This window comes from Desmodus rotundus, chromosome 5 (genome assembly GCF_022682495.2).
Source record: "Desmodus rotundus isolate HL8 chromosome 5, HLdesRot8A.1, whole genome shotgun sequence".
NCBI lineage: Eukaryota > Metazoa > Chordata > Mammalia > Chiroptera > Phyllostomidae > Desmodus > Desmodus rotundus.
Genome location: NC_071391.1, coordinates 49,022,898 through 49,045,725, shown reverse-complemented (window position 1 = coordinate 49,045,725; position 22,828 = coordinate 49,022,898). Strand labels below are relative to the sequence as shown.

The window sequence follows — 22,828 nt, the reverse complement described above, 5'->3', positions numbered from 1 at the left end:
CGGCACACTGAGTGTACGGGAGGCCTTGCCGAACGCAGTGCTACCCCAGGTGCAACCTAAAGTGTCTGGTTCCTAGGAGTCATGAGGGATGGGGCCTAGAGTAAAAGTAAACATTTATTTCATTTTATCTCCCATTTCACTTTTCAGCAACTGCACTAAAAAGCTGAACTTTCTTCTTAAAGAGTACGAAGAATTTATTCAGCATGCTGGGTATACACAAAGCACAGGTAGCTGATAAAAGCTATAAAAAACTAGGAAACACACAACTTCAAAGAGAACAAAACCAGAATCAAGAAACATCCAGAGTGGATTAAGGTGGCAGTTCACCGGGACTGAGACCCCTGCTTCGCTCACTGCCTCCCTTCCAAGCATTCTGTATTTAGTAGCCAGAGTAACTTTTAAAAACATCAGTCAGCTCACATCATCCCCCGTCTTGAAGTCTTTCAGGAGTTTCCCACTCGACTGAGAATAAAATGTAAACTCCGACAGTGGCCTCACAGCCTTGGCTGACCTTTCCTACCTCCTCCAACACAACCCTTCCTCTTGCTCACTGTGCCCCGGACACACAGCCTGGTCTGCTCTTTCCTGTCCTTCTTTCCTCCCCTCCCTCCTCCTTTCCTTCCTTTCCTTCCTCTCTCTTGCAACTAATTTCAATGACATTTATACGAGCGCCTTTTATATGAAAAGCATTTTCAAATGTTATCTCATTCGATCATCACAATGAATTGGAGGTGTAGATATTACCTCATTTTACAGGTGAAGAAATTAAGCTCTGAGAGGTTACATGACTGCCCAAAATACAGGGCTTTTCTCCCACGACCCCAACACCATGAGTTTTGTAAAGATACATCAAGCCCATTCCTCCATCCTGACCTTTTTACTTGCTGTCCCCTCTTCGAAGTAATGCTCCTCCACAACTGTGGTATAGTTGTTTCCTTCACGTTTTCTGTCAGATGTTTCTCCTCTGACAGTTCTCAGCTTTATCTAAAGTAGGTCCCCCGATTGTTTATGATTGCATATTCTTTTATTAAATACTTATGTATTAGTTATTGGCTCAACAGGCTGTATGTGCTCCATGAAATGAGAGAACATATTTGTTTTTTCCACTGTCATATCTTCAAAACTCAGTACAGTGCCTGGCTCAATTAATATTTTTTTCAATGAATGAATGTTCTGTATCCCTGGAACCTGGCACAGGGCTCAAGGTACTCAGGAGCTTTGTTAAATAGATGAATGAGGAACAAGATGTGTCATGGGCTTTAAGACACCGTAACTTTACCTGAAGTCAACGCTAAAGCACATCCGCGTGACTTACAGAGACTCGAAGGAACACTGCACAACGAACACCAGACAAATCCCAGCTAGATCACTGCCTAGCCTTGTGGTCTCTGGCAGGTCACTAAATAGCTCATTTACACATTGTAAAATGAGATTATACCACCTTCTTTATGCTTTCCTTTGTTTTTGTGAGGATTAAAGATAAGACAAAATGTCACGCTTTGTAGATGTAATCTTCACAGCAGTCACGTAAAATGCATAGCACAGGAATTAATGTGTTCATACTACTAGTTAGGAAAGCAACTCAAAGTTTAGATGGCTTGCTCCAAATCACATGGTTTTTAGAAAGTGCACCCGGAGTGAATACAGGTTTTCCCATTCCTGTCTCATCACTCTTCTTTTATCACGTCCCAGCTACTTGTTGTAAGGGCTGTTGTAAAGGCCTGTAGAGGCAGTAAATTAAAACAGTCTTAAATGTTAAAGGACTATAAAGAACATTTCCTTTACAGGGAATTGGAAGAAAGCCCCAATCAAAATTGGAAAATTGGTAATGCTCTATTCTTGAATAACTTCTTCCCAAATAGATAACATGCTATCTTTGAAAATAATCTATATAGCTATTTAACAGGCCTCAAAGCATTGTTTAGACTAAGGGGGAAAAAACTCACTTTGCAAAAAAGTAAAAAAAAAAAAAAAAAAAAAAAAACTTTTATTGCCAAGTAAAATAAGTTGTTTTCTTTGGCATCCTGGTAAAGAGACTAGGAAAATTAAAATGTTTTAAACTTAGCAATTACTATGAATCACAGTCTATAATATCTTTAATATAATTTTTTTAATTAAAAGAGAACGAAAATAACAGAACAACAAGTTTAATCTGTTGTAGTGGGAATGTCACACAATTAAATTTTCAAATATATTTCACATTAGTGGCAATATGATTTTCTAAATAACAACAGAACAGATTAATGCTTGTTGTTCTGCTTCCAACCACACACATATTTTTCATGAGAATCTAACAAAGGACAGGGGGGTTATTAGTATTCTTAAGAACCCCCCCGTCTAATTTTCTTAAAGCCCTTTTAAAAACTATTTTCTTTTAAATTTCAAAAATGAAGTTCCATAGTTTTTTTCCATGGTTAGACCAAATATTCCTTTAAGTCTCCTATCATGGAACCCGATTCTACATACTTACAACTGGGAAGGGACAGAAGGGTCAAACACCCTTCTGGGGAAAGAGCTGGGCAACCAACATTTCAAGATACCTCTGTTTCCCTGCCATATACTCATATCCTCACTATAGACACCAAATCTTCAGAAGTAAAAAGAAATAAAATACCTTGGAAGTCCTCAGAATTGGGCAACTTGACACCACATACAAAATAATCCTTATGATCATTCTGTGAAGATAACCAAAAAATCAAATTAACTCTTTGTATGTGTAAAGCAAAGAAACGCTAAGTCAAATCTCAAAGAACTCAGCAGGTGCTGAATTGTTAACTCGAAGATAATACTGTCTGAGACTTAAAATATTACCATAACTGTTGCAGCTGGATGATGAGTCCACGATGATTCATTATGCTACTATCTCTACATTTATATACACTTGAGTTTTTCTGTAATTTTCTATACTATACTTGAAATTTCTGTAACATACCATATCTAAGCAACAAGCCATGTAAAAGTTTTATCATAAAAATATCCTTTGACTAATTCATACCTACAAATGAAAAATTTTAAATAGAATTATCAAAATTCTATGAGGAACCTAAAATCCTATTAACTTTCCTCTGAGAAAATTAGTCTTTTAAACTAAAAATTTGTGTTTTCATTTAAAAAAAAGACATCAAATTTAGGAGATCTGGTTCTCTAAGAAACAGTCTAATCAGCTTTATTAAAGTTTTACTTTTTGCATTTACTCAAAGAAACTAGATTAAAACACGTAGCATCCTGACAGGAATATCTGAAGTAATACTAATAAATATAAATCACTCAGCGGTTATATTTTTAAAGCAGACCACATGTATCTGCATTTATGCACCAGAAATGATTGTGGTTGATAATGTGGTGGAGTGGAAAGATGCTAAAGAAACCCAAAATAATTTGGCATTCTTTCAGATGAACATGAGTGTATCCCTCCAACAAACTGGTATAGAAATCAAATGGTGGAACGTAATACCAACTAAGTCTAAATCTACTTTTAGAGCAGATATTAGCTCCCGAGTGAAACCATGACAGAGCATGTGACTAAGACTAGAGCAATGAGTTTTTTCTTTGGGACAAAATTTCAAATAGAAATCTTTAAAAAAAAAACCAAACACCTTTTTTCTCAGAAAATGTGAAACTTACCAAATCAATGGGGTAAATGTACGAAAGCTCAGACAGTAACTGCCTGCAGCGAATTGTCAACTGAGCATTCGTCTTCAGGAAGAGTTCTCTAATGAGGAGAGAAAAAAATGCATTTGTTAAAGAATATGCTTACATACTTTCAAGTATTTATTTCCACGTAACTGACACGGAAAGGGATCACATGGTCTGCAGCGGGCCACAGAAACTTAGAAGTAGAGGCGAGAACGGTACCTAACCTAAGTCCTGACCTACCTCTAAATATCAGCAAGGCAGCTAACTAGATGCATGCTAAGGCCTGCCGCGTGCGGGCCCAGCACCAGGGTAAGAGGTGTAAAGGGCACAGATCCTCACTGACTGAGCACCTCCTACTGCACTGTATCTAGAAGCTGTACAAATGACTTTCCTTCATTATTATAACAACACTATTAGGTTGATATTATTATATCCATTTTACAAACAAGGAAACAAGATTTAAAGAAGATCAGTGAGCTAACCAATGCCTCACTTAATCTGATGCCATTTGATTTCAGGAAATATCCATATGGTAGTTCCTCAAAAAAGTATCTTATTTTTCACTTACACCTACATGTTGTAACTACCTCAAAAAACCCTGCTGCCATGTTAGAAAAAGAAAAGAACAACAAGCAAAAAGCTGTAGGATGAGATGATGCAGCACTTCTTGAACCACTTAAGAAACATAAACAACAGGCGAAATACCTACAGAACAAATTACCTGCTCAACTGTGTTAACAATTTTAAGGAAAAAAAAAAAAGGAATTTAGGAGAAGAGGCAGGTCAAAATGGAACATAAATGCAGTTGTATAATATAATGTAAATGGCACCAAAGATGATCAGGGATCCAGTTCTGTTTTCCTAGCAGTTGGACAAAGAGTAACTTCCCACAGCCTTGCTTTCCTCTCTGCAAAGTGAGAGGATTAGACTAGATGAAATCCAAGGTCCTTTCTAAGGTCTAATGTTTTTGAATCCGCAATTGCTAAGTTCTTTTGAAAGAAAATATAGGATGAAATGACTTCCCTGAAAAAAAAAAAAAATAAGGATGAGCAATAAACCAGAGGAGGCAAGAAGTTAAGCATGTACTGGAAAAAATAAGCAGAAAAACCATTAGCATTTGTTAAGTGAAGGTTGTGGAGTAGCTGAAATTAGCTACAGCTGTATAGTGGCAATTTATTGAAGGTTATTTGAAAGTTAAGCAAAACACCACCATGGGCTCTTAAGAAGAGAAAAAAATATGGTAAAAACAGTGTTTTAAGAGGAGAGATCTGATAGCAACATGGAGGATAAACTGGAAAGATTGAGAGAATGAGTCACAGAGATAATCTAGGAGCTGTTGCGGTAATTCAAAGGAGCTAACACTACAGAGGAGTAAATCTAAAGAAATTACCGATGGAAAAAAAGGGTGAACTACACTACATGTGGAAGACGAGAAGAGGAGAAAATTCAAATATCACGTCCTGGTACTCGGCCTTGACAACTAGAACAGTGTTCTCCTTTCTGATTATAGTATATACCACGAGCTCTAAGAACTACCTCTAGCGCTGTACATGACAATCATAGTAAGTGCTTAATAAATCTTTGTTGAAAAAAATGAATATGGCATTGAGCTGTGTGGAATATAAATTAGTAACAGCGACTTTTAAAGAGTCTTAGTTTTCGAAACCCTATCCTCAAAGTAAACCCAACACTCACAACAATTATTCTGAGTTTCATTTACCTTTTCGCTGTACAGTCCTTCCTCAACTCAGTTAAGGATTCCTTCTGGAGTTGAAGCTTAAGGTGCTCAGCTGAAAATGTACTTCCTAGAGAGAGATGGAAGAAGACAATTTCTGATGTAACAGTGCAGAGAGAGATGCTCAATCACCACCAACAGGCACAGCCCAGTCTCCTGCCTATGAGAGGGAAATAAAGGGCTAAAAGGCAAAGTGGCTTGGGTATAGAGGTCTTCCAGGAGGATTAAGTAGAATAAATTTAACTATTGGTTCGATGTTTACCAAAGTCCAGCCTGTAGCAGGTGTCAAAGAGGAAGAGTCTAAGATTCCCTGCGGACAGAGCTCTGGATTGCTGACCAATAAACTGTGGTGGGAGCTCATAATTCAAACAACTCTGTTTTTTAAAACACTGGCTATGGTCTCTGCATGTGAACGATGATTCACCAGAGGCTCCTCAATTGTAACAAACGCACATCTCTGGTGGGGGGTGCTGACACTGGGAGGCTGTACACATGTTGGGGCCAGTTTTGCTGTGACCCTAAAACTGCTCTAACAGATAAAGTTCACTGTTTAAAAAAGGGGTTAATTTCTGTTCAGCCAAAAATGCTGTAGAGCAACATTACTAAAAATATAAAAAGTAGAGCAGGAAAAATTACTTGTATTCAACTACTACAACACAGTTCACATCGTTTTTTATGTGCTTTTACCTTATTCGTAAGTATAAGTAGCTTTGGTTACAATCACAGTATGCAAGAAATGTATATTCTGGTTTTTCCACATTATGTCACAAGCATTTTTACATGTTGACAGGTAGTCTGAGTTATAATGTTTAAGGGTTGTATAAAATTCAACTCCATGGATGTGAATTATGTGAATATTCCGCATTCTGATATGCCAGAGCTTAATCCCATTACAGGACATTTAATTTCCTTTAAGTGTTTGCTTTAGCACTGCAATGATTAATATTTGTGTTAATAGGCCTGATTTGTGTATTTATATCAAGTTTTGGAACTTCCATTTCTAGTTTTGTGATCATAAAATCCTTTTACAGCTTTCTACTCTAAGAAAGTGAGAGTCTTACATTCTTGACGCTGCAGCCCTGAAGCACAGAGAAGCAGTCTTAGGCCCTGATACACTAAGTTCTAGATCCTACAAAGGTGTTAAGTTTAATGAACTGGGATCCAATAGAAAAAGGTGCCCTAAACTCTACTGCACATCTCCTGTAGGGAGAAGCAAGTAGATGAATTGACCAAAGGAGCTTGCATGTTAGCACTAAATTTACCGAACTGAGTAATTTCATCAACAGAGTTCTAAGCACCCTGCTCTCCTTTCTCAACTGTACTTAAATGGCCAGCTCTGTCTCTAAAATAAAACTTAATCAAGGAATGCCACTTATCTTCTTTAGCCCCAGTATAATTCTTCCCCAAATCTTCACCCCCAATGAATTCAGAAGGCATTTGACAACCTCCACCCCCTACAACACATACTTTTTACCAGAATGCACACAAATTCTTGTACCACTACAGAAATCCTCAGTATTGTCATTCACAGATACATTAGGCTGCCTCGACTGTAACACTGCTGACGAAACCACACGTAGGGGCAAGACAGATCTGGGCTTCCAATGCAATCGTATATATCCTCCTCAGTTTTGAAGACTCTCTAGAATGTATCACATAACCAAAAGAGAGAGCAGGGAGAAAATACCCTTGTAGAGTGAAGAAAGAAAAATTTAATTTTTAAAATATATTAGCCAGCTAACATACAAGGTAAAATGCTACCAATAGGTAAATCTGGATGAACATAGGTGATCACTGCACTCTTCTTATTCTTCCAACTTTTCTCTAAGTCTGAGATGACTTCTAAACAGGAAGTTAAAGAGTAGATCCAAACCCAGAAAGCGGTGTCACCTGAGAGGCTATGGCTTTCCACAGGCTTTAGGATGCACATTGGCACCATCTCTCCAAAACACGTCAGCTTCATTTCTGTCAAAAGGTAATACACCTCACTGGTTACAGGTGGGCTCTGGTGCAAAACTGAGTGAGTTTGATTCCGCTGGACTCACAAAGAGAAGAGCAAAGTATTTGCAGATGCTTCAGAGAACTTAACCTAAATTCCACAAGTCACATCATGAGGAGAATGATCATAATGAGGCCATGGTGTACTCAGTCTCCTCAGATGCTGTTCAGGTTACACACCCCCAGCCTGAACGCTCCCTGATTGGTGTCGTGTACTTCTAAGGACATCACATACCACTGACGTCCATCTTGAAGACCATGCGTATGTCCTGCTCCTCATCTAAATGTCTACCCAAATGTAGCATTGATTGGTGTCCTCTCTTTGGAATCAATCTTTACTATGGTTGCAAAGTAATAACATTCCAACTCCAGTACTTCCTCCATGTTTATCGGTCACCACTCAGCATTCTTCTCTAAGCAAGAGACCTCCCTCCTCCCTGATATTAGCAATCTATTATCAATACAGAACCATAAGCTCCATTTTAATTTTCAATGATCTATAATTCATTACTTTATAGAATTATTTTGGTGCTCAAGTGGTCCTAGACTTGGTCAGTGGAACTCTCGCCAGCCTTCTCCCAGTGTCCTTCTGATATGCTACCATGTGTTATTCAAAATATTATTTATCACTTTAATTTCTGTAGGATCTGTAGTGCTGTTTCCTCTCCCATTCCTGACGTTGGTAGTTTGTGCTTTCTCTTTTTGTTTGGCTAAAGGCTTGTCAATTTTATTGATCTTTTCAATGAACACCTTTTGGTTTCATTGATAGTCTTTACTCTTTTTTTTTTGTTTGTGATTTCAATGATTTCTGCCCTTGTTTATTTTCTTCCTGTTTGATTTGGATTTAATTTGCTCTTCTTTTCCAGTTGTTAAAATACACAGTTAGATTATTGATTGAAGACCTTTCTTCTTTTCTATTGTAAGCATCAAATAATATAAATTTCCTCCTAAATTTGAATCCCTTCAAATGTTGATGTTATATTTTTACTTTCATTCAGTTCAAAAGATTTTCCAATTTTCCTTGTTATTTGTTCTTTGACCCATGATTTATATAGATGTGTTCGTTGTAGATTTCCAAATACTTGGAATTTTTCAGGTATTTTTCTATGAAGTGATTTCTAGTCTATTTCTGTTTTGGTGAGGGGCCATACTTTGTATTATTCTGATTCTTCTGTACTTGTTTTATTATACAAAAAGTGACCTAACTGAATGTTCCCATGTACTTGAAAAAAAGAAGTATATTCTGCTGGTATTCAGTGGAGTGGTATACTGCCAATTAGGTCAAGTTAGTTGGTAGTGCTATTAAGGTCTTCTATCCTTATTGATTTTCTCTCTACTGATTCTACGTATTACTGAGATGAATGCTGTGCTTCAGCTATGCTTGTGGATTTGGCTATTTCTCCTTTCAGCTCTATTAGTGTTTGATATATATATATATATATATATATATATATATACCCATATGTGTGTGTACACACACATGTATACACACATGTATGTATACATGTGTGTATACATGTATGTATACATATGAATGTGGGGTGTATACATATATACATATATATCCTACTGTTATATTCATACACATTTAGAATTGTTACGTCTTTTGATGAGCCGATCTATTCACGATATTGTGATATCCATCTTTATTGTAGGTAATACTCTATTCAGAAGGCTACGGTGCCTGATATTTACAGGTTGAGGCAAAAGTAGGTTTATAGTTGTTCACATGAAAAATAATACAATAATAAATAATAATACAAGAATAAACTGTTTTGCATATTCACGACTGTAAACCTACATTTGCCCCTCCCTGGATGTAGCCGCCCAGCCTTCTTTTGCTTAGTATCGGCACTCTACTTTTTCCATTCTTCTACCTTTAATCTACCTAAGTCTTTGTATTAAACGTGGGTTTCTTGTCAATAGCATTTAGTTAAGCCTTTTTTTCCCCATACAAAATCTGAACAATCTCTATTTTTTAATTGACGTATTTAGACCATTTACACTTAATATAGTCATTGATAGGTTTAGGTTAAAGCCTACTGTTTTGCTAGTTGTTGTCTACGTGTTCCACCTATTCGCTGTTCCTTTATCCCTCTTTTTATGTTTTGGATTTTTTTTTATGATTCCCTCTTCCTTCCTATTGGCTTATTCTCAACTCCATCTGAAATTTTTCAGGGGTTGCTCCAGAGTTTAGAGTATATCACTTTAATTAATAAAGTCTACCTTCACCCTGGCTGGTGTGGCTCAGTGGATTGAGTACTGGCCTGCAAACCAAAGGGTCACTGGTTTGATTCCCAGTCGGGGCACATACCTGGGTTGCAGGCCAGGTCCCAACAAGGGGCGCATGAGAGGCAACCACACATTGATGTTTCTCTCCCTCTCTTTCTCCCTCCCTTCCCCTCTCTAAAATAAATAAATAAAATCTTTAAAAAAATAAAGTCTACCTTCAAATAATATTATACAATTCATGTAGAATATAAAAACATGAAAATAGTACCCCAATTCTTCCCTTCCCCACTCTTAAAATTCTTCACATATTTTACTTTTTGCATGTTAATAACCCCAAAACATTGCTATTTGTATATTAAAAAGCCAATTGTCTTTTAGAGCAACGAAAATAAGAAAAAATGGCTTTCTAATACCTTCATTTCAACCACTTCCAGGGATCTCATTCTGTGTGTGGGGAGCCATGTTTCTGTCTGGTATCACTTTCCTTCTGCTGGAGAGTCTCCTTGCACATTTCTTGAGATGTAGGAGTGTTGACAATGAATTATCTTAGTTTTATCTGGAAGAGTCACTCTGAGCTTAAGTTCAGGTAATTTCTGTGACCCATCTTCAAGTTCAATGATTCTTTCCACAGTCGTGTCAAATCTGCTGATGAACCTGTCAAAAGCATTCTTTATCCCCGGTACGGTGTTTTATTATGTATAGTATGTCCAGTAGACTCTTTCTTATAGTTTTCATCTCTCAGCTGACCATATATTTGTGTAAACCAGCCACATTTACACAAACACCTGAAGCACATTAATCATAGTTACGTTAAATTCCCTCTCTGATAGTCCCAACACCCGAGCCATTACTGAGTCTTTTTCTGTTCATTTCTTCTCTTGACAACGTTTTGTTGGTGGCTGGTGGTGGAAAAGGTAAAGGTAGTAGTGATGGTTTTCTGTTTTGTTTATTTTGTCTCAAAACTTTAGATTGAATCCTGAACAGCATTTTCAGGGCAACAAAGAGAAGGGTAAGCTTTTTCTTCTTTTAATTTAGGGGTTGAGTCCACAGAATCAGAACTGAGCTGTATTTGGGTTGTGTTGCTGCCATGGTTTCCTTGAGTGAACCATAACCTTCAAATTTCCTCTAACTTTTCCTTTTTGTAGCAGTGGTGGTGGTAGAGATGGTTCGCTGTAGGCTTTCTTTCTTCAATGATGCTATCCTATCCTCTGATGCAGGTATTCCCTGTGAACCTGCACCTAAGTAAGGCTGTCTCACCATGCTCTTGCCCCTCCTCTAGCAGTTAACTACTGTGGCTTGTTATTTTGTGCTTTCTAGCCTGGTTGGGGAGTAGGGTAGAGAGTATCTCTGCTTTCCTGATTGAGCCAGGCTTACCTTGTGTCCCTGTCTATGAAGGTAGGACTTTCTCAGTAATACTCTCCTTCCCCTAAGGATAGGAGATTTCTAATAGTCGAGGTCCAACACACTTTCTGTCCCATCCCCTAGGGCAGTGGTTTTTTACTTTTTCTTCTGGCAGTCGCAAAAGGTTTTCACCTATGCCCTGGGGACTGCAGGGTTTGCAGGCTCTTCCCCAGAGGCCTAATGCTTTTGTTCTTAGGGAAGGAGGGTAGGCCTTTCTTGCAACAGCATCCACTTCTCTCCCCTAGACCTACAGCACCAAGGGAGACTTTACACAATCTTCCGCCCTGCCTCTAGTCTTCGTTGTGAACAGGTGAGTGAGGCCCACGCAGAATAAACTGAGAGCAGGTGTGAACTGCTACAGTCTCACAGTAGCCCACAACAGGGACCAGCAATTTGTTAAAAACTATAGCTGAATCATTCTACCTTTTACACCGTGTCCCCAGTTTCTCCCCATGCTCTACCACTGGTGAACCAGTCCTCACATCCTGCCTCTACTTAGAGATGCCCATCTTTCCGTACCTATCAGTTAACTTGGTTGCCCAGCAATCTTAGTTCTCTGATGGATTCAAGAAGAGTTAAGATTTTGTACGTCATTCAGCTTTCTCTTGTTATTAGGGTAGAAGTGAAGCTCCTCACACCTTTCGACATCCTAGGCAGAGGCTGGAAATCAAATCTGAGGATATTAATTTGAGGGTTTTAAAACTGTTCTCTGATCTCTGTATTTTGTTTTGGGTCAGCGTTTGTTTGTTCAATTTGTTCCCATTCATACTGCTTCCCTCAAACATATGATTCAAACCCATTCACACATGATTAGATTGAATAGTGTAGGTAATGCAGCTTTCCTTTGTCACTATAAAGATTTATATAAAAGGTTTCACCCCTGAGCGCCAGCTCAGTGTAAGTGGGCAGGTCCTGTTAACAACCAGCTTTCCTTCAGAGTATGTATGTTGAGAGAGTGTCGAACCTTTACTTTAAATCATCACAACTGTCAAATGAGAGAACTTTACTTTGGGATTGTATAAATTTAGGTTATTTCACTCTTAAGTAGAGCTGCCTTTCATGCTTTCCCGCTGGGTGGGTTGTAAATGTCTACAGCCAGGCTGTGCTCCACCTTTCTAGGCCAAACACTCACACCATGGGACCTCACCAGGTCAAGAATCCATCGCGTTTAGAAGGCAATAGGAACGAATGTTATAGGGAGGTTACTCTAAATTCCTAGAGGACAGAGAATGGTGCAGTACGTCCCGCTTCTCTAATTATTGCTCCACCATTCCTCCTCAATTTTAGGCTGAGGCCTCTGAGAGCCCCACCGGAAAGCCCCACTGCGGCCTTCCCCACGTGTGTTCTAGGCGCGGCTTTCCTCTGCTCTAGCTGTTCCCCAGCACAGTCCTATCTACTTTGTGTCACTGAGACCTGGGTCAAAATCTTTGCTGCTCTGATGACACCTTCTTTTATTCTCACCATCACCATAGATTTATTCTTTATGCACATTTCTTTACTATTATATCAGTGGGCCATTGGGGAAGGGAAAGAAAATGCATGTCTCTTTTACAATGTTCCAAAATTGCTTTCTGAAATGCCTGGCCCTGCATACACCAATGTTCCACTCTGTTAAGACGGCCTCTCTGTTCAGCGAGAACTGAAGTCAAGCACTTTAATTTTAATAACCAACACCAACGCTGTCTCCTGTAAATCTAAAGCTAGGAGATACGAACTTTGTTTCCATCAACAAAACAAAATACAGTCTCTATAGCCTCTCTAACCAGAGAGTTTGGTCTCAGACTGGCCAATGGCCAGCCCCTGTCAAAAATTATGGTTAAAACCAATAAATGGTCTTCCTCTGCATTTTCTACATCAAGTCAGATGACCAAAAAGCAATATACTTCAACTATTTTAGTTTCCCCCCCTGCAGAAATGTCTTTTCTGTTCTATGATTTATGATGTTGCCTTTCTCAAGGGTTAATAGATATTTCTTATTGCAACTTTTGCAAAATTACAATTGACTGTATTTTACTATGATATTTAATATCTAGCACATAAAAAACTACATGCTAAATTCCTCTCAGAATTTAGTGCCAAGAGAAGATTTTTTTCTCCCTAAAGGACTGATATACGCACTTCCTTATAACAGGAATGAGAAGCAAATGACACTCTGCATAACTCTACACAATTGGCTTGACAGCTATAAAGGTCAGATCTAATTTCAGTGCTTAAACGTAACAGGCCGAGCCTATGGGACGCAGTGCACTGTACTGAAAAGCCAGCAGCTTAGGAAATCAGAAAGATTTGGGTTAAAATCCTTCCTATGCTACTTTCAGGGCTCTAGACCAGTCTCAACTTCTCTGAACTTCATTTTCCTCATCTATAAAGTGGGGATAATTTCACTTTTATTCAATGTTTGCCTCTCAACCTACCCCCATGAAGCTCCAAGTGGGTGGAGAAAATTATTTAACTGACATGACTGATTTTGCTTTAAAAGTAATAACCACAAAGCACAAATAAGCACACCATCCAGAAATTCTATAATTTCCTCATTAGTTTGCTTTCCCACCCAGAGAGGACTATGCCGTACATTACCCCAAATCCTTCAACCTCCCCTGAATCCAATATATAATTACCTTAGCTCATACTACCCTGAAACAATAGGATTCTGTCACAGTCCCACTCACTACCTCATATGTAAACTCATCTGCGCCTGCGCCACTTTCTCAGCCTTCTCCTCCTGGCCAATGGATAAAGCAACTATATTCTTTTATATTCTGAATTCCTTCTCATCCCAGCCCCACCTCATACTATGTTCTTCCTAACAAATTATGTTCCAGGGACAGTGGCCTCTTTCCTATTCTACAGTCCAGGTCCTTCCTATGTTCAGGCCTTTTTACTTCTGTTCCCTCAGGTGGTACTCCAGAAATCCTTATCTTGTAAGACGGAGCTCCTCAAGCAAACCTTTTCTGAGCAATCTGTGTAAAAATGGTCTCCCACAGTCTATTATCTAAGTATCTTTTGTACCCATATACACTCCCTCCTCCCTTTACATTCCTGTTCTGTTTAGATTTTAATTGTATTTCTTAGATTACTGTAATAACTCCCTAAATGAAAATTCTCTACCCTCAACTCCTCAAAGAGAATTTTCTAAAATGTACATCTCATGTACATGTTATTTATTTTTTAATTTTATTGATTTGAGAGAGAAACATCGATTTGTTGTGCAACTTATTTATGTATTCATTGGTTGATTCTTGTATGTGCCCTGGCTGGGGATCAAACCCACAACCTTGGTGTATCAGGACAACACTCTAACCCACTGAGATACCCAGCCAGGGATAACTCCATTTTATATTGTAATCATGAAAACAGCCCTACCTACTTTTTGTCTTTGAAAAACTTGCTTATTTAAACAGATCTTCGCATCTTTCAACATAAACTTCCCTTATAATTAGGTAATTCGTTAGCTCTCTAGATCCTATGGACCTTGACTCAAATGTCTCCTTAGTTGAAGTTTTACTGAAATTACCTGCAACTCTGCAGTGTACTTCCATGTCTCCTAATAAAGTGTTCCCTTTACCTGGAAAGTCCTACCGTCTCCCCCACCTCGCCATCTACTACATATTCTTCCAGACTCAGCCCGTCACCTCCTTCACCGGGCACTCGGATTTTCCGACGCTCATCTCCTGGGTTCCTACAGCGCCCTCTGCGTATCTCTGTCCTGTAGTCATCGCACCTGTCATTCTGTTCCTGACCTCCCACACGGTGCCCGGTTGTTTGTGGCTGTTCCATAAGTGACGGGTAAAAGGGCTGATGAAGGCACGCGCACATGCACACATACTCGATGCTCTTCCCACTTCCTTTACATGCCCAGTGATCTCTTTTTACTCCTACGTTGAACCCTCTGATTGTAAATGCGTTTTTTGCAAATGTCACTTGCAATATTTGGGGGGGGGGGTAAGAAGAGAAAAACGTGCTGACAAACCAAAGTAAAATTCTGTTAGGTGTCTTACTTATACACATGTACACCTTCCATTGCAAAAGAGGGAGATTAAAATATGACAGTTTGACTTTGCAACAACCCAATCAAGATTTTACTGGAATAAATCATCACAAATATATAAAAAATGAGTCATTCTGAGAAAATCTGAGGCTTACTTAGGACCCAAATTTACTCTCACAACCACCAACTTGTCCGGCTTTTCCTGCCTTTCACCAGCTGCACACAATGCCAACAGCTGGAAGTAAGGAAACCTTAATAGCGCAAATTCCAGGGGAAAACTGTCCTCAGGCCCAAAAACGGCTGGAAGACAGATAGTAATAATTTCGAAGGAAGTCTGTTTAGGAACTGCTGTCAGATGGCTATAAAAACGCAGAACACACACACAGACTAATAAAATTTAAATTTTACCATCATTTCAAATAAGTATATCTTGAATTGTAAAATCTGTGAGATGTAATTTTTTCAATTTGTGACCTTAGGACCTAAAAGAAGAAAGTTACTATATAATACTAAATAAAATATCTTTATAACTTCAAATAAAAGTCTAGGACTTTTGACAGAAACTTTAAGTACCGATGTAAATATACTGTGTGATTCATCTTTTATTTGAGAGGCAGACTAAAAGAACACAATATTTATTGACCAAGACAGAAGCTAATCAAATAGAACAAACTAGATACATAGCTGACCTTAATTACTAAACTTTATTATAAAATGACAAAAAGAAATCATAAGTGCTGGGAACATCATATAAAACATTTGATTTCAGCAATAAAAAAATCAAAACTTTTCATTCACTGGAATTACCAAGAGGAATTTCTTTCTCCAAATCTGAGCAATGAAATCTTACATCTTTTACACACAATGTCACTAAAGCAATGTATTTGTTTTTGCGCTTGGTTACCAAAACAAATGAAAGAATCTGTAAAACAGGAGCTGAATAAAGCTAGTTACAGAACTCCGAGGGGCGGATCCCATCAAAAGCCTTTTCAGTTAACAAATGGCATTTATAGACACACTTGGTTCAGAGAATGTTTTTCCATCTTTCATTGATGGGAAGTATATCGTTGTTATAAAACTTTGAGAAATAAAGAGATTCGTAAAAAAGGTGAACTGATCCCCATCTTTCTGCCCGTATCCTCCTGAGACAACTCAAACTGAAAGAGCTGCAGGAAATCTTGACTATAACATTCAAACTTTTGTTTGGTTTGTGAAGAGGAACTATGTCCAAAAAAGCTGAATGACTTGTCTAAGGGCAGACTGAGAGGATGGCACGTCTTTGATTCCCATCTCTTAACCAAGATGAACCCTAATCAAAGAAATTATTGAAGAAAATCCACCTCACGCATCCTGTTAATAAAAACAAACAGAACAGAACAGTCCTCCATCTGTAAGTCCGCAGACCAAATGGAAAACTCGCGAACCATCAGTTTGTATGTTGGACACACACTCGAGAAAGGAATAATGATATTTTATTAGTAGAAACAAGACAGGCTTTGGCATCAAAGAAACCTAAACCTGAATTTGGATCTGTTACTTATTTGTGTGACACTGGGAGATGTCCGAGTCCCAGTTCTTTTACCCCAGGAAAAAGGAGGTAAAAATTATTCTCTCTAGGACTGTCTTAAGAATTAAATGATATACCTTAAGTGAAATATCTAGCATATTACAGGATCTCGATAAGTTATCTGCTTCATAGGATTTATGCAAGATCCAAATAAATGTATTTTGCAAAGTTTTAAATAGTACAAAACAGTGAGAAAAGTATAGAACTTGGAGACAAAAAGTCTGGGTCTACCTCTCAACTGTGTTTCTGACTGTGTGTCCGTAGCCGGCCGCTCACCTTCTCGGCATCTCACAGGTGATGCGAAGGTAGTAGTATATTTGCCACACTTAGCTTTCGGGAATGCTTTAAGGATCAACTATGAGGATCTGTGTGTAAGCACCTTCTAACTATAAAGCACTACCTATGTTATTGTTACTGTGAAGACACTAACTGCATTAAAAAGTAGCTTCTTCCTACCAAGATTAGGGAATTCTGCTTTTATACAGTTAATATCACTCTGCAGGCACCACTGAGTTCTCAAATTTTATCAACATTTATAACATTTATTTAGGTTCTACTAAACATATTTCCTCAGGATCAGTGTTTCATACCGTTTTCTAAACCAAGTTTCAAGCAAACTAATTTAGATAGAGTGTTGCTGCTTCTTAAAGATTGCAGGGTGAAGTTAGGGCACAAGACCCTGTAAACCAACATACAATTACTCAGTAGAAAGGTTATCCAGCTTAAGACACTAATGAGGGGAAATCAAATTTTTATGAAAGATCATAAGTTAAACTACTAGTATCTACCAGAAATGAAAATATATACATTAATAAACATTAATACTGAAAAGATCAGCTCATGGACCCAGCTGGAAGTTGCTGTAGACCAGAAGTTGAGAGCCAATGCCTCTGAGGATGGGAATGGGAACTTAATGGTTATGGACTAATGAGGCCCTTGGAGTTATGTGGCCACTCAGCAGCATGGATAAAAATGATCTTCTTTGCTCTTTCCAATAAATCATCCCACTGCAATAATTTTTATAAACAAAAATATAAAATATATAACAGGCACCTGGTTTCTTCCCAAATGTTTACACAAATTAATCCCTATGGCAATATTATGAGCTGCTAGCTATCCTTCCTGCACAGATGTGTAAAAAAGATGCAGAAGCTAAGTAATTCCTTTATGGTCATTCAGGAAAACCAGTAGCACAGATTAAATATCATATATTACTGACTTTGTATCTTAACTCTTGGGCTAAGAACCAAGCGCCTAGATGAGCACCAAGTGCCAAAGAAAAGTCTTAATATGTAAGAAGTCACTAGTAACATTCATATTAGCAAATCATTTCACTACTGGCTAGCACACTCACTACATCAAAGCTGCAAAGTAAAAAATACACTTTTCTCCCTCACCGTACCAATACCAGGGACTCAAGTGCTTTTAAAATATTTTAACTTGGCTCAAGATTCATTAAATATTAGATTTATTTATAAATATAATTGACTTACAATGTAAGTAACTAAATAATCAGAGTTAGAGCTGAAGCTATAGGGCCATGACCCTAATATTAGCAACTGCTAATTTGTCTTTGCACATATAATGAAAATCAATACCGTTGAAAAAAATCAGTTGTAATTCTAAATATCAACAAGTAGAAAATAAAATGTGAAGATGTTTCCCACAGCATCATGGAACATCAAAAGGAAGAAATTCAATCAACCTACAAAGGCATATACCACGCCCTCGTTTGGGAAGATGCACTGCAGACGTCCATTATCCCCCAACTGTACCGATAAACATCCTAAACGTAGTCCCACTGAAAATCCTAGCAGGATTTTCTTTCCTGCAAGAAGTTCATATGAAAATGCAACAGCACAAAAATAATGAAGGTGATCTCGAAGAAAAACTAAGCAGAACTTTGATAGCAAGACCAATTATAACATGAGAAAAATTAAAACACTGAGATAATGGCAAAAGAATAGAAAAATAGGTCAATGGACCAGAACAGAGGATCCTGCAGCAGACACGCGAGTGTACGGTCACCTGACTTACGACAAAAGAGAAACTGCAGTGCAGTGGAGAAAGGAAGTCTTTCATAAACAGCGCTGGGTCAACTGACTATCCGTGCGAACGAAAATGAATCCTGACTCTTACTTTACATCACACACACAAAATCAATCCCTGATAAATTATAAATATAAAGGTAAGAAGTACAATAGTAAAGCACTTAAGAGAAACCACAGAGGAACATCTTCATGACGTTAAAATAGGCAACGATTTCCTATTTCCTAAAATGGTCACAAAAAGTCTTAAATATTTTTTTAAATATCTGATATAATGGAACTTCAGTTCATGTAAAGGTATCATTAAAGAATGAACTAGCAAGCAACAGAATGGGAGAATATATGTCTAATGCATATTCAAACAAAGCCATATCCATTATATATGAAGAACTCCTATCAAAAAAACTGTCAAGCCAATAAAAATATGGGAAAAAGACTTCAGGTACTTCACAAAGGAGTAGACCCCAATCAGCAAGAAACATATGAAATAGTGTTCAACTTCATTAGTCTTCAGGGAAATTCAAATTCAAACTGCAAGGAGATACCACAACATACTTAACAGAAAGGCTAAAATACAAAAGTCAGGAAGTACCAAACACTGGCAAGGAGGACAAAAGACCCGATACCCTGCTGGATGGACAGGAGGTAAATTGGCAAAACCACTTTGGAAAGCCTTGGACACAATTTGTGAAAGCTGAAGATACGCATATCCCATGACTGTGTAATGCTGCTCCTAGATTTATAACAGAAATTTAAAAAAAAGAAGAAGAAAAAAAACTTCATAAAGAAATATGAACGATAACATTGATGAAGCAATATCTGCACTAGTCCTACACTAGAAATGACTAAAATGCCAAAAGCAAGAAGAAATTCATATTCATACAATGGAATACTATTGGCAGTAAGAATAAACTAAAACTACATTACATGCGGGTAAGGATGAATTTTACAAACAAATGTTGAACTAAAGCCAGCACATGAAATGTATATATTATATGATTCTACTTGTACAAAGCTCAAAATTAGGCAAAACCAATCTGGCCCTGACTGGTGTGGCTCAGTGGACTGAACATCTTCCTGCGAACCAGGGAGTTGCTGGTTCAATTCTGCTCAGGGCACGTGCCTGGGTTGCAGGCCAGGCCCCCAGCTGGTGGCTTGCAAGAAGCAGGAGATCAATGTTTCTCTTGTGTGTCAATGTTTCTTCCCTCCCTCTCCCTCTCTCTAAAAATAAGTAAATAACGTCTTTACAGAAAGACAACAACCCAACGATCTTTGGTATAGTCAGGCAGCAGTTAGTCTGCTAGAGATGTACAGAGTGGAAGGGATCATGAGGAAGCTTCTGAGATCCGGGGTCCTGGTGACGCTCTGCTTCTTGATCAAGGTTCTGCTTATACAGGTGTACTCGCTCTGAAATTTGAAATATAGTGTGTGTGCATATATTCGTACGTTTTTCTGTGTGAATCGACTTCAAAATACTTCAACAATTTTTAAGTTATACCAGCATATTTGTACAAAGATGACTACTTGAGCCCGGGCAGAAGGAAGGAGAAGTAATATGGAGGTTAGACGACTTGTAAGGCGTTCTTACTTACCTTTGTCCTGCAGTGCAATTTGCTGCTTATGCAGCAACGCCACCTCCCGTCCCAGAGCTTTCTTTTGTCTTTCCAGTTCATTTCGAAGCACCAAAATTTTTAATTGCAGGCACTCACTTTCTTTTTTCTAAGTAATTAAAAGCACAGGTAAATTTATGAATATAAAAATCATGACGATGAATAATTATGCATGCATAACGTTTCATAATGAACAATGGTTTAAAGCGCTTTAATACTCATCTAACTTAAACATGTGTTGAGTAACTTAATTATGAGTTCCTATAATTTCGATGGTAAGAGTACAGATGTAAGCAAAGAATAAGAGAAAAAATAAACCTAAAGCCTGGGGACAGTTCTTTCTAAGAACCCAAAAGAGACCACACAATATCTCAGGCCTCATTCCTAACTTCACAATACAGAAGATAAAAAAGAATAACAGAACAGAAATGGAGTTCTCGAATGTTAAGAAAAGAGTTACCATGGAAGCCAACAATCCCACTTCTAGGTGTGTATACCCAAGACAATCCGAAACATGTCTATGCAAAAACCTGAATATGAATGTTCACAGCAGCATCAGTCATAATAGCCCGACAGTGGGATCAGTCCCGATGTCCATCATCTGACCGAGAAGTAAAACGTGCCATATCTATGCAATGGAATATTATTGGGCAATAAGAAGAAATGAAGTACTGACATATGCCACAACACTGAAGACATTATGCTAACTGACAAAAGCCAGTTGAAGAAGACCACAGATTCCATTTATATGAAATAATGTCCAGAAGAGGCAAATCCACAGTAACGAAGGGTAGATTTCCATCCTTGTCAAATTGAACCAAGATGCTCTAGTGTAGAAGGCCAAGTACAGACCTGGGCTTTCATCCCTGCCACGTGGTAAGCAACCAAGCCCCCATGGTGTCAGCAGACACCACCGGTGGAACCTAGACTTGCAGCAATGACAAGAGAACCCTCTCCTTCCCTGCTGGGTGATATCAGAAAAGGCCTAGTAGTCAGTCAAAATCTCACTACTGAGGGACACGGATAGGCCACTCTATCCCTCATGATATCAGTGGAGGCCATGGCAGGAACAGTATCAAGGCACTCCAACGCCTCCCAGAGGTAAGCACCAGCGAGGCCTAGTGGACAGCTGGAACTCCCACAGCTAGCCAGCAGTAGTGAGTACAAAGGAAGCAGTTTGGGAACCTGGGCTTCTACACTGACCTGGCAGTAATCAAATGCCACCTTTCCCTCCCCCTGCTAGAGAGAGAGAGAGAGAGAGAGAGAGAGAGAGGTGTCAAAGGAAGCCAGGTAAAACAGAAGGTTTAAGTAAGATCCAGAGACTCATAATATTATACCCAAAATGTATAGGTTTCAATAAAAAATTACTTATACCTAAAACCAGGAAGACATCAAAGTAAATACAAAAGGATATGAATAGATGCCAACAATGAGATGACAGAATGTTAAGATTTTCTGACAAACGCCTGAAAGCAGCCATCATAAAAATGCTTCAATAGCAATTAAGAACATGTTTGAAAAAACTAGAAAAAAAGAACATCCTGGCAAAGAAATAGAAAGTGTCAGTAAAAAAAAAAAAAAAAAAAAAAAGAAAGAAATATAAGACATAAAAAAAGAACCAAATAGAAAGTGTAGAATAAACAATAACTGGAATAAAAAACTCAGTGAATGAGCTCAAGAGCAGAATGTAAGAAATGGAAAAAAGAATCTTTAAGCTGAAAGATAGAATAGAAACTGTCTAATTTTGGTGTAAACAACAGAGAAAACAGACAGTAAAAAATGAACAGAGTCTCAGGATCTGTGGAACTACACCCAAAGATCTAACATTTGTATCATCAGGTACTGGGAGGAAAAAGAGAGAGGGCAGGAATGAAAAAGCACTCATTAAAATAATGGTTGAAACTTCCCAAGTTAGGCAAAAGAAATAAATCTAAAGATTCAAGAAGTTAGTGAACCCCAAACAGAGTAATTCAAGTGGAGAAAAAAACAAAATAAATAACAAAATAAATAAAGGCTGTTAGTTAGTTTGTTTGTTTTAAAAGGTCAATAAAACTGATGAAACTCTAGCCAGGATAACCAAATAAAAAAAAGAGAAGACATAAGGTACTAATATAAGGAATGAAAAGGGGACATTACAGTGAATCCCATGGCCCTTAAAAAATAAAGAATATTATAAATAACTCTATGTCCACAAATCTGATAACTTAGATTAAATGGACCAACTGCCTTAAGGACAATCTACCAAAACTCACTCTAGGTAAAACAGATAATCGGGGGGGGGGGGGGGGCATATATATATATATATATATATATATATATATATATATATAAAACATTCTTTCCAAACAGAAAGCCCTAGGCCCAGAAGGTTTCACAGGTGAATTTTAGCAAATATTTAAGTAAGAATAATGCTAGTTCTTTAGGAGTTTCCCCTCAAGATGGAGGAGGCATAAGTAGACACTACTCACCTCATGGCATACCATAAGAAGGAACACAACTGAAAAACAAAAACACCCAGAATTGCCAGAAAATCACCCAGAAAAACACCCAGAACGATAGAGAAGTCTACCAAGGATTTAAAGGAGCTATATTCACCCAGAAGGGCAGGAGGGG

General features: G+C 38.1%; 1 protein-coding gene across 5 annotated transcripts in view; it reads right to left on the bottom strand.

The window, feature by feature from the left end:
- UVRAG (UV radiation resistance associated) overlaps positions 1-22,828 on the bottom strand; it is a 279,747-nt gene that overhangs the window by 126,124 nt on the left and 130,795 nt on the right. For all 5 annotated transcript variants that reach the window (XM_045181850.3, XM_053924302.2, XM_024572534.3 and 2 more), the window contains 4 exons: positions 20,198-20,324; positions 5,357-5,441; positions 3,625-3,712; positions 2,615-2,675 (listed from right to left, as the gene is read on the bottom strand). In XM_045181850.3, the coding sequence (XP_045037785.2) occupies positions 2,615-2,675; positions 3,625-3,712; positions 5,357-5,441; positions 20,198-20,324 (361 nt within the window). The remainder of the gene's footprint in view (positions 1-2,614; positions 2,676-3,624; positions 3,713-5,356; positions 5,442-20,197; positions 20,325-22,828) is intronic.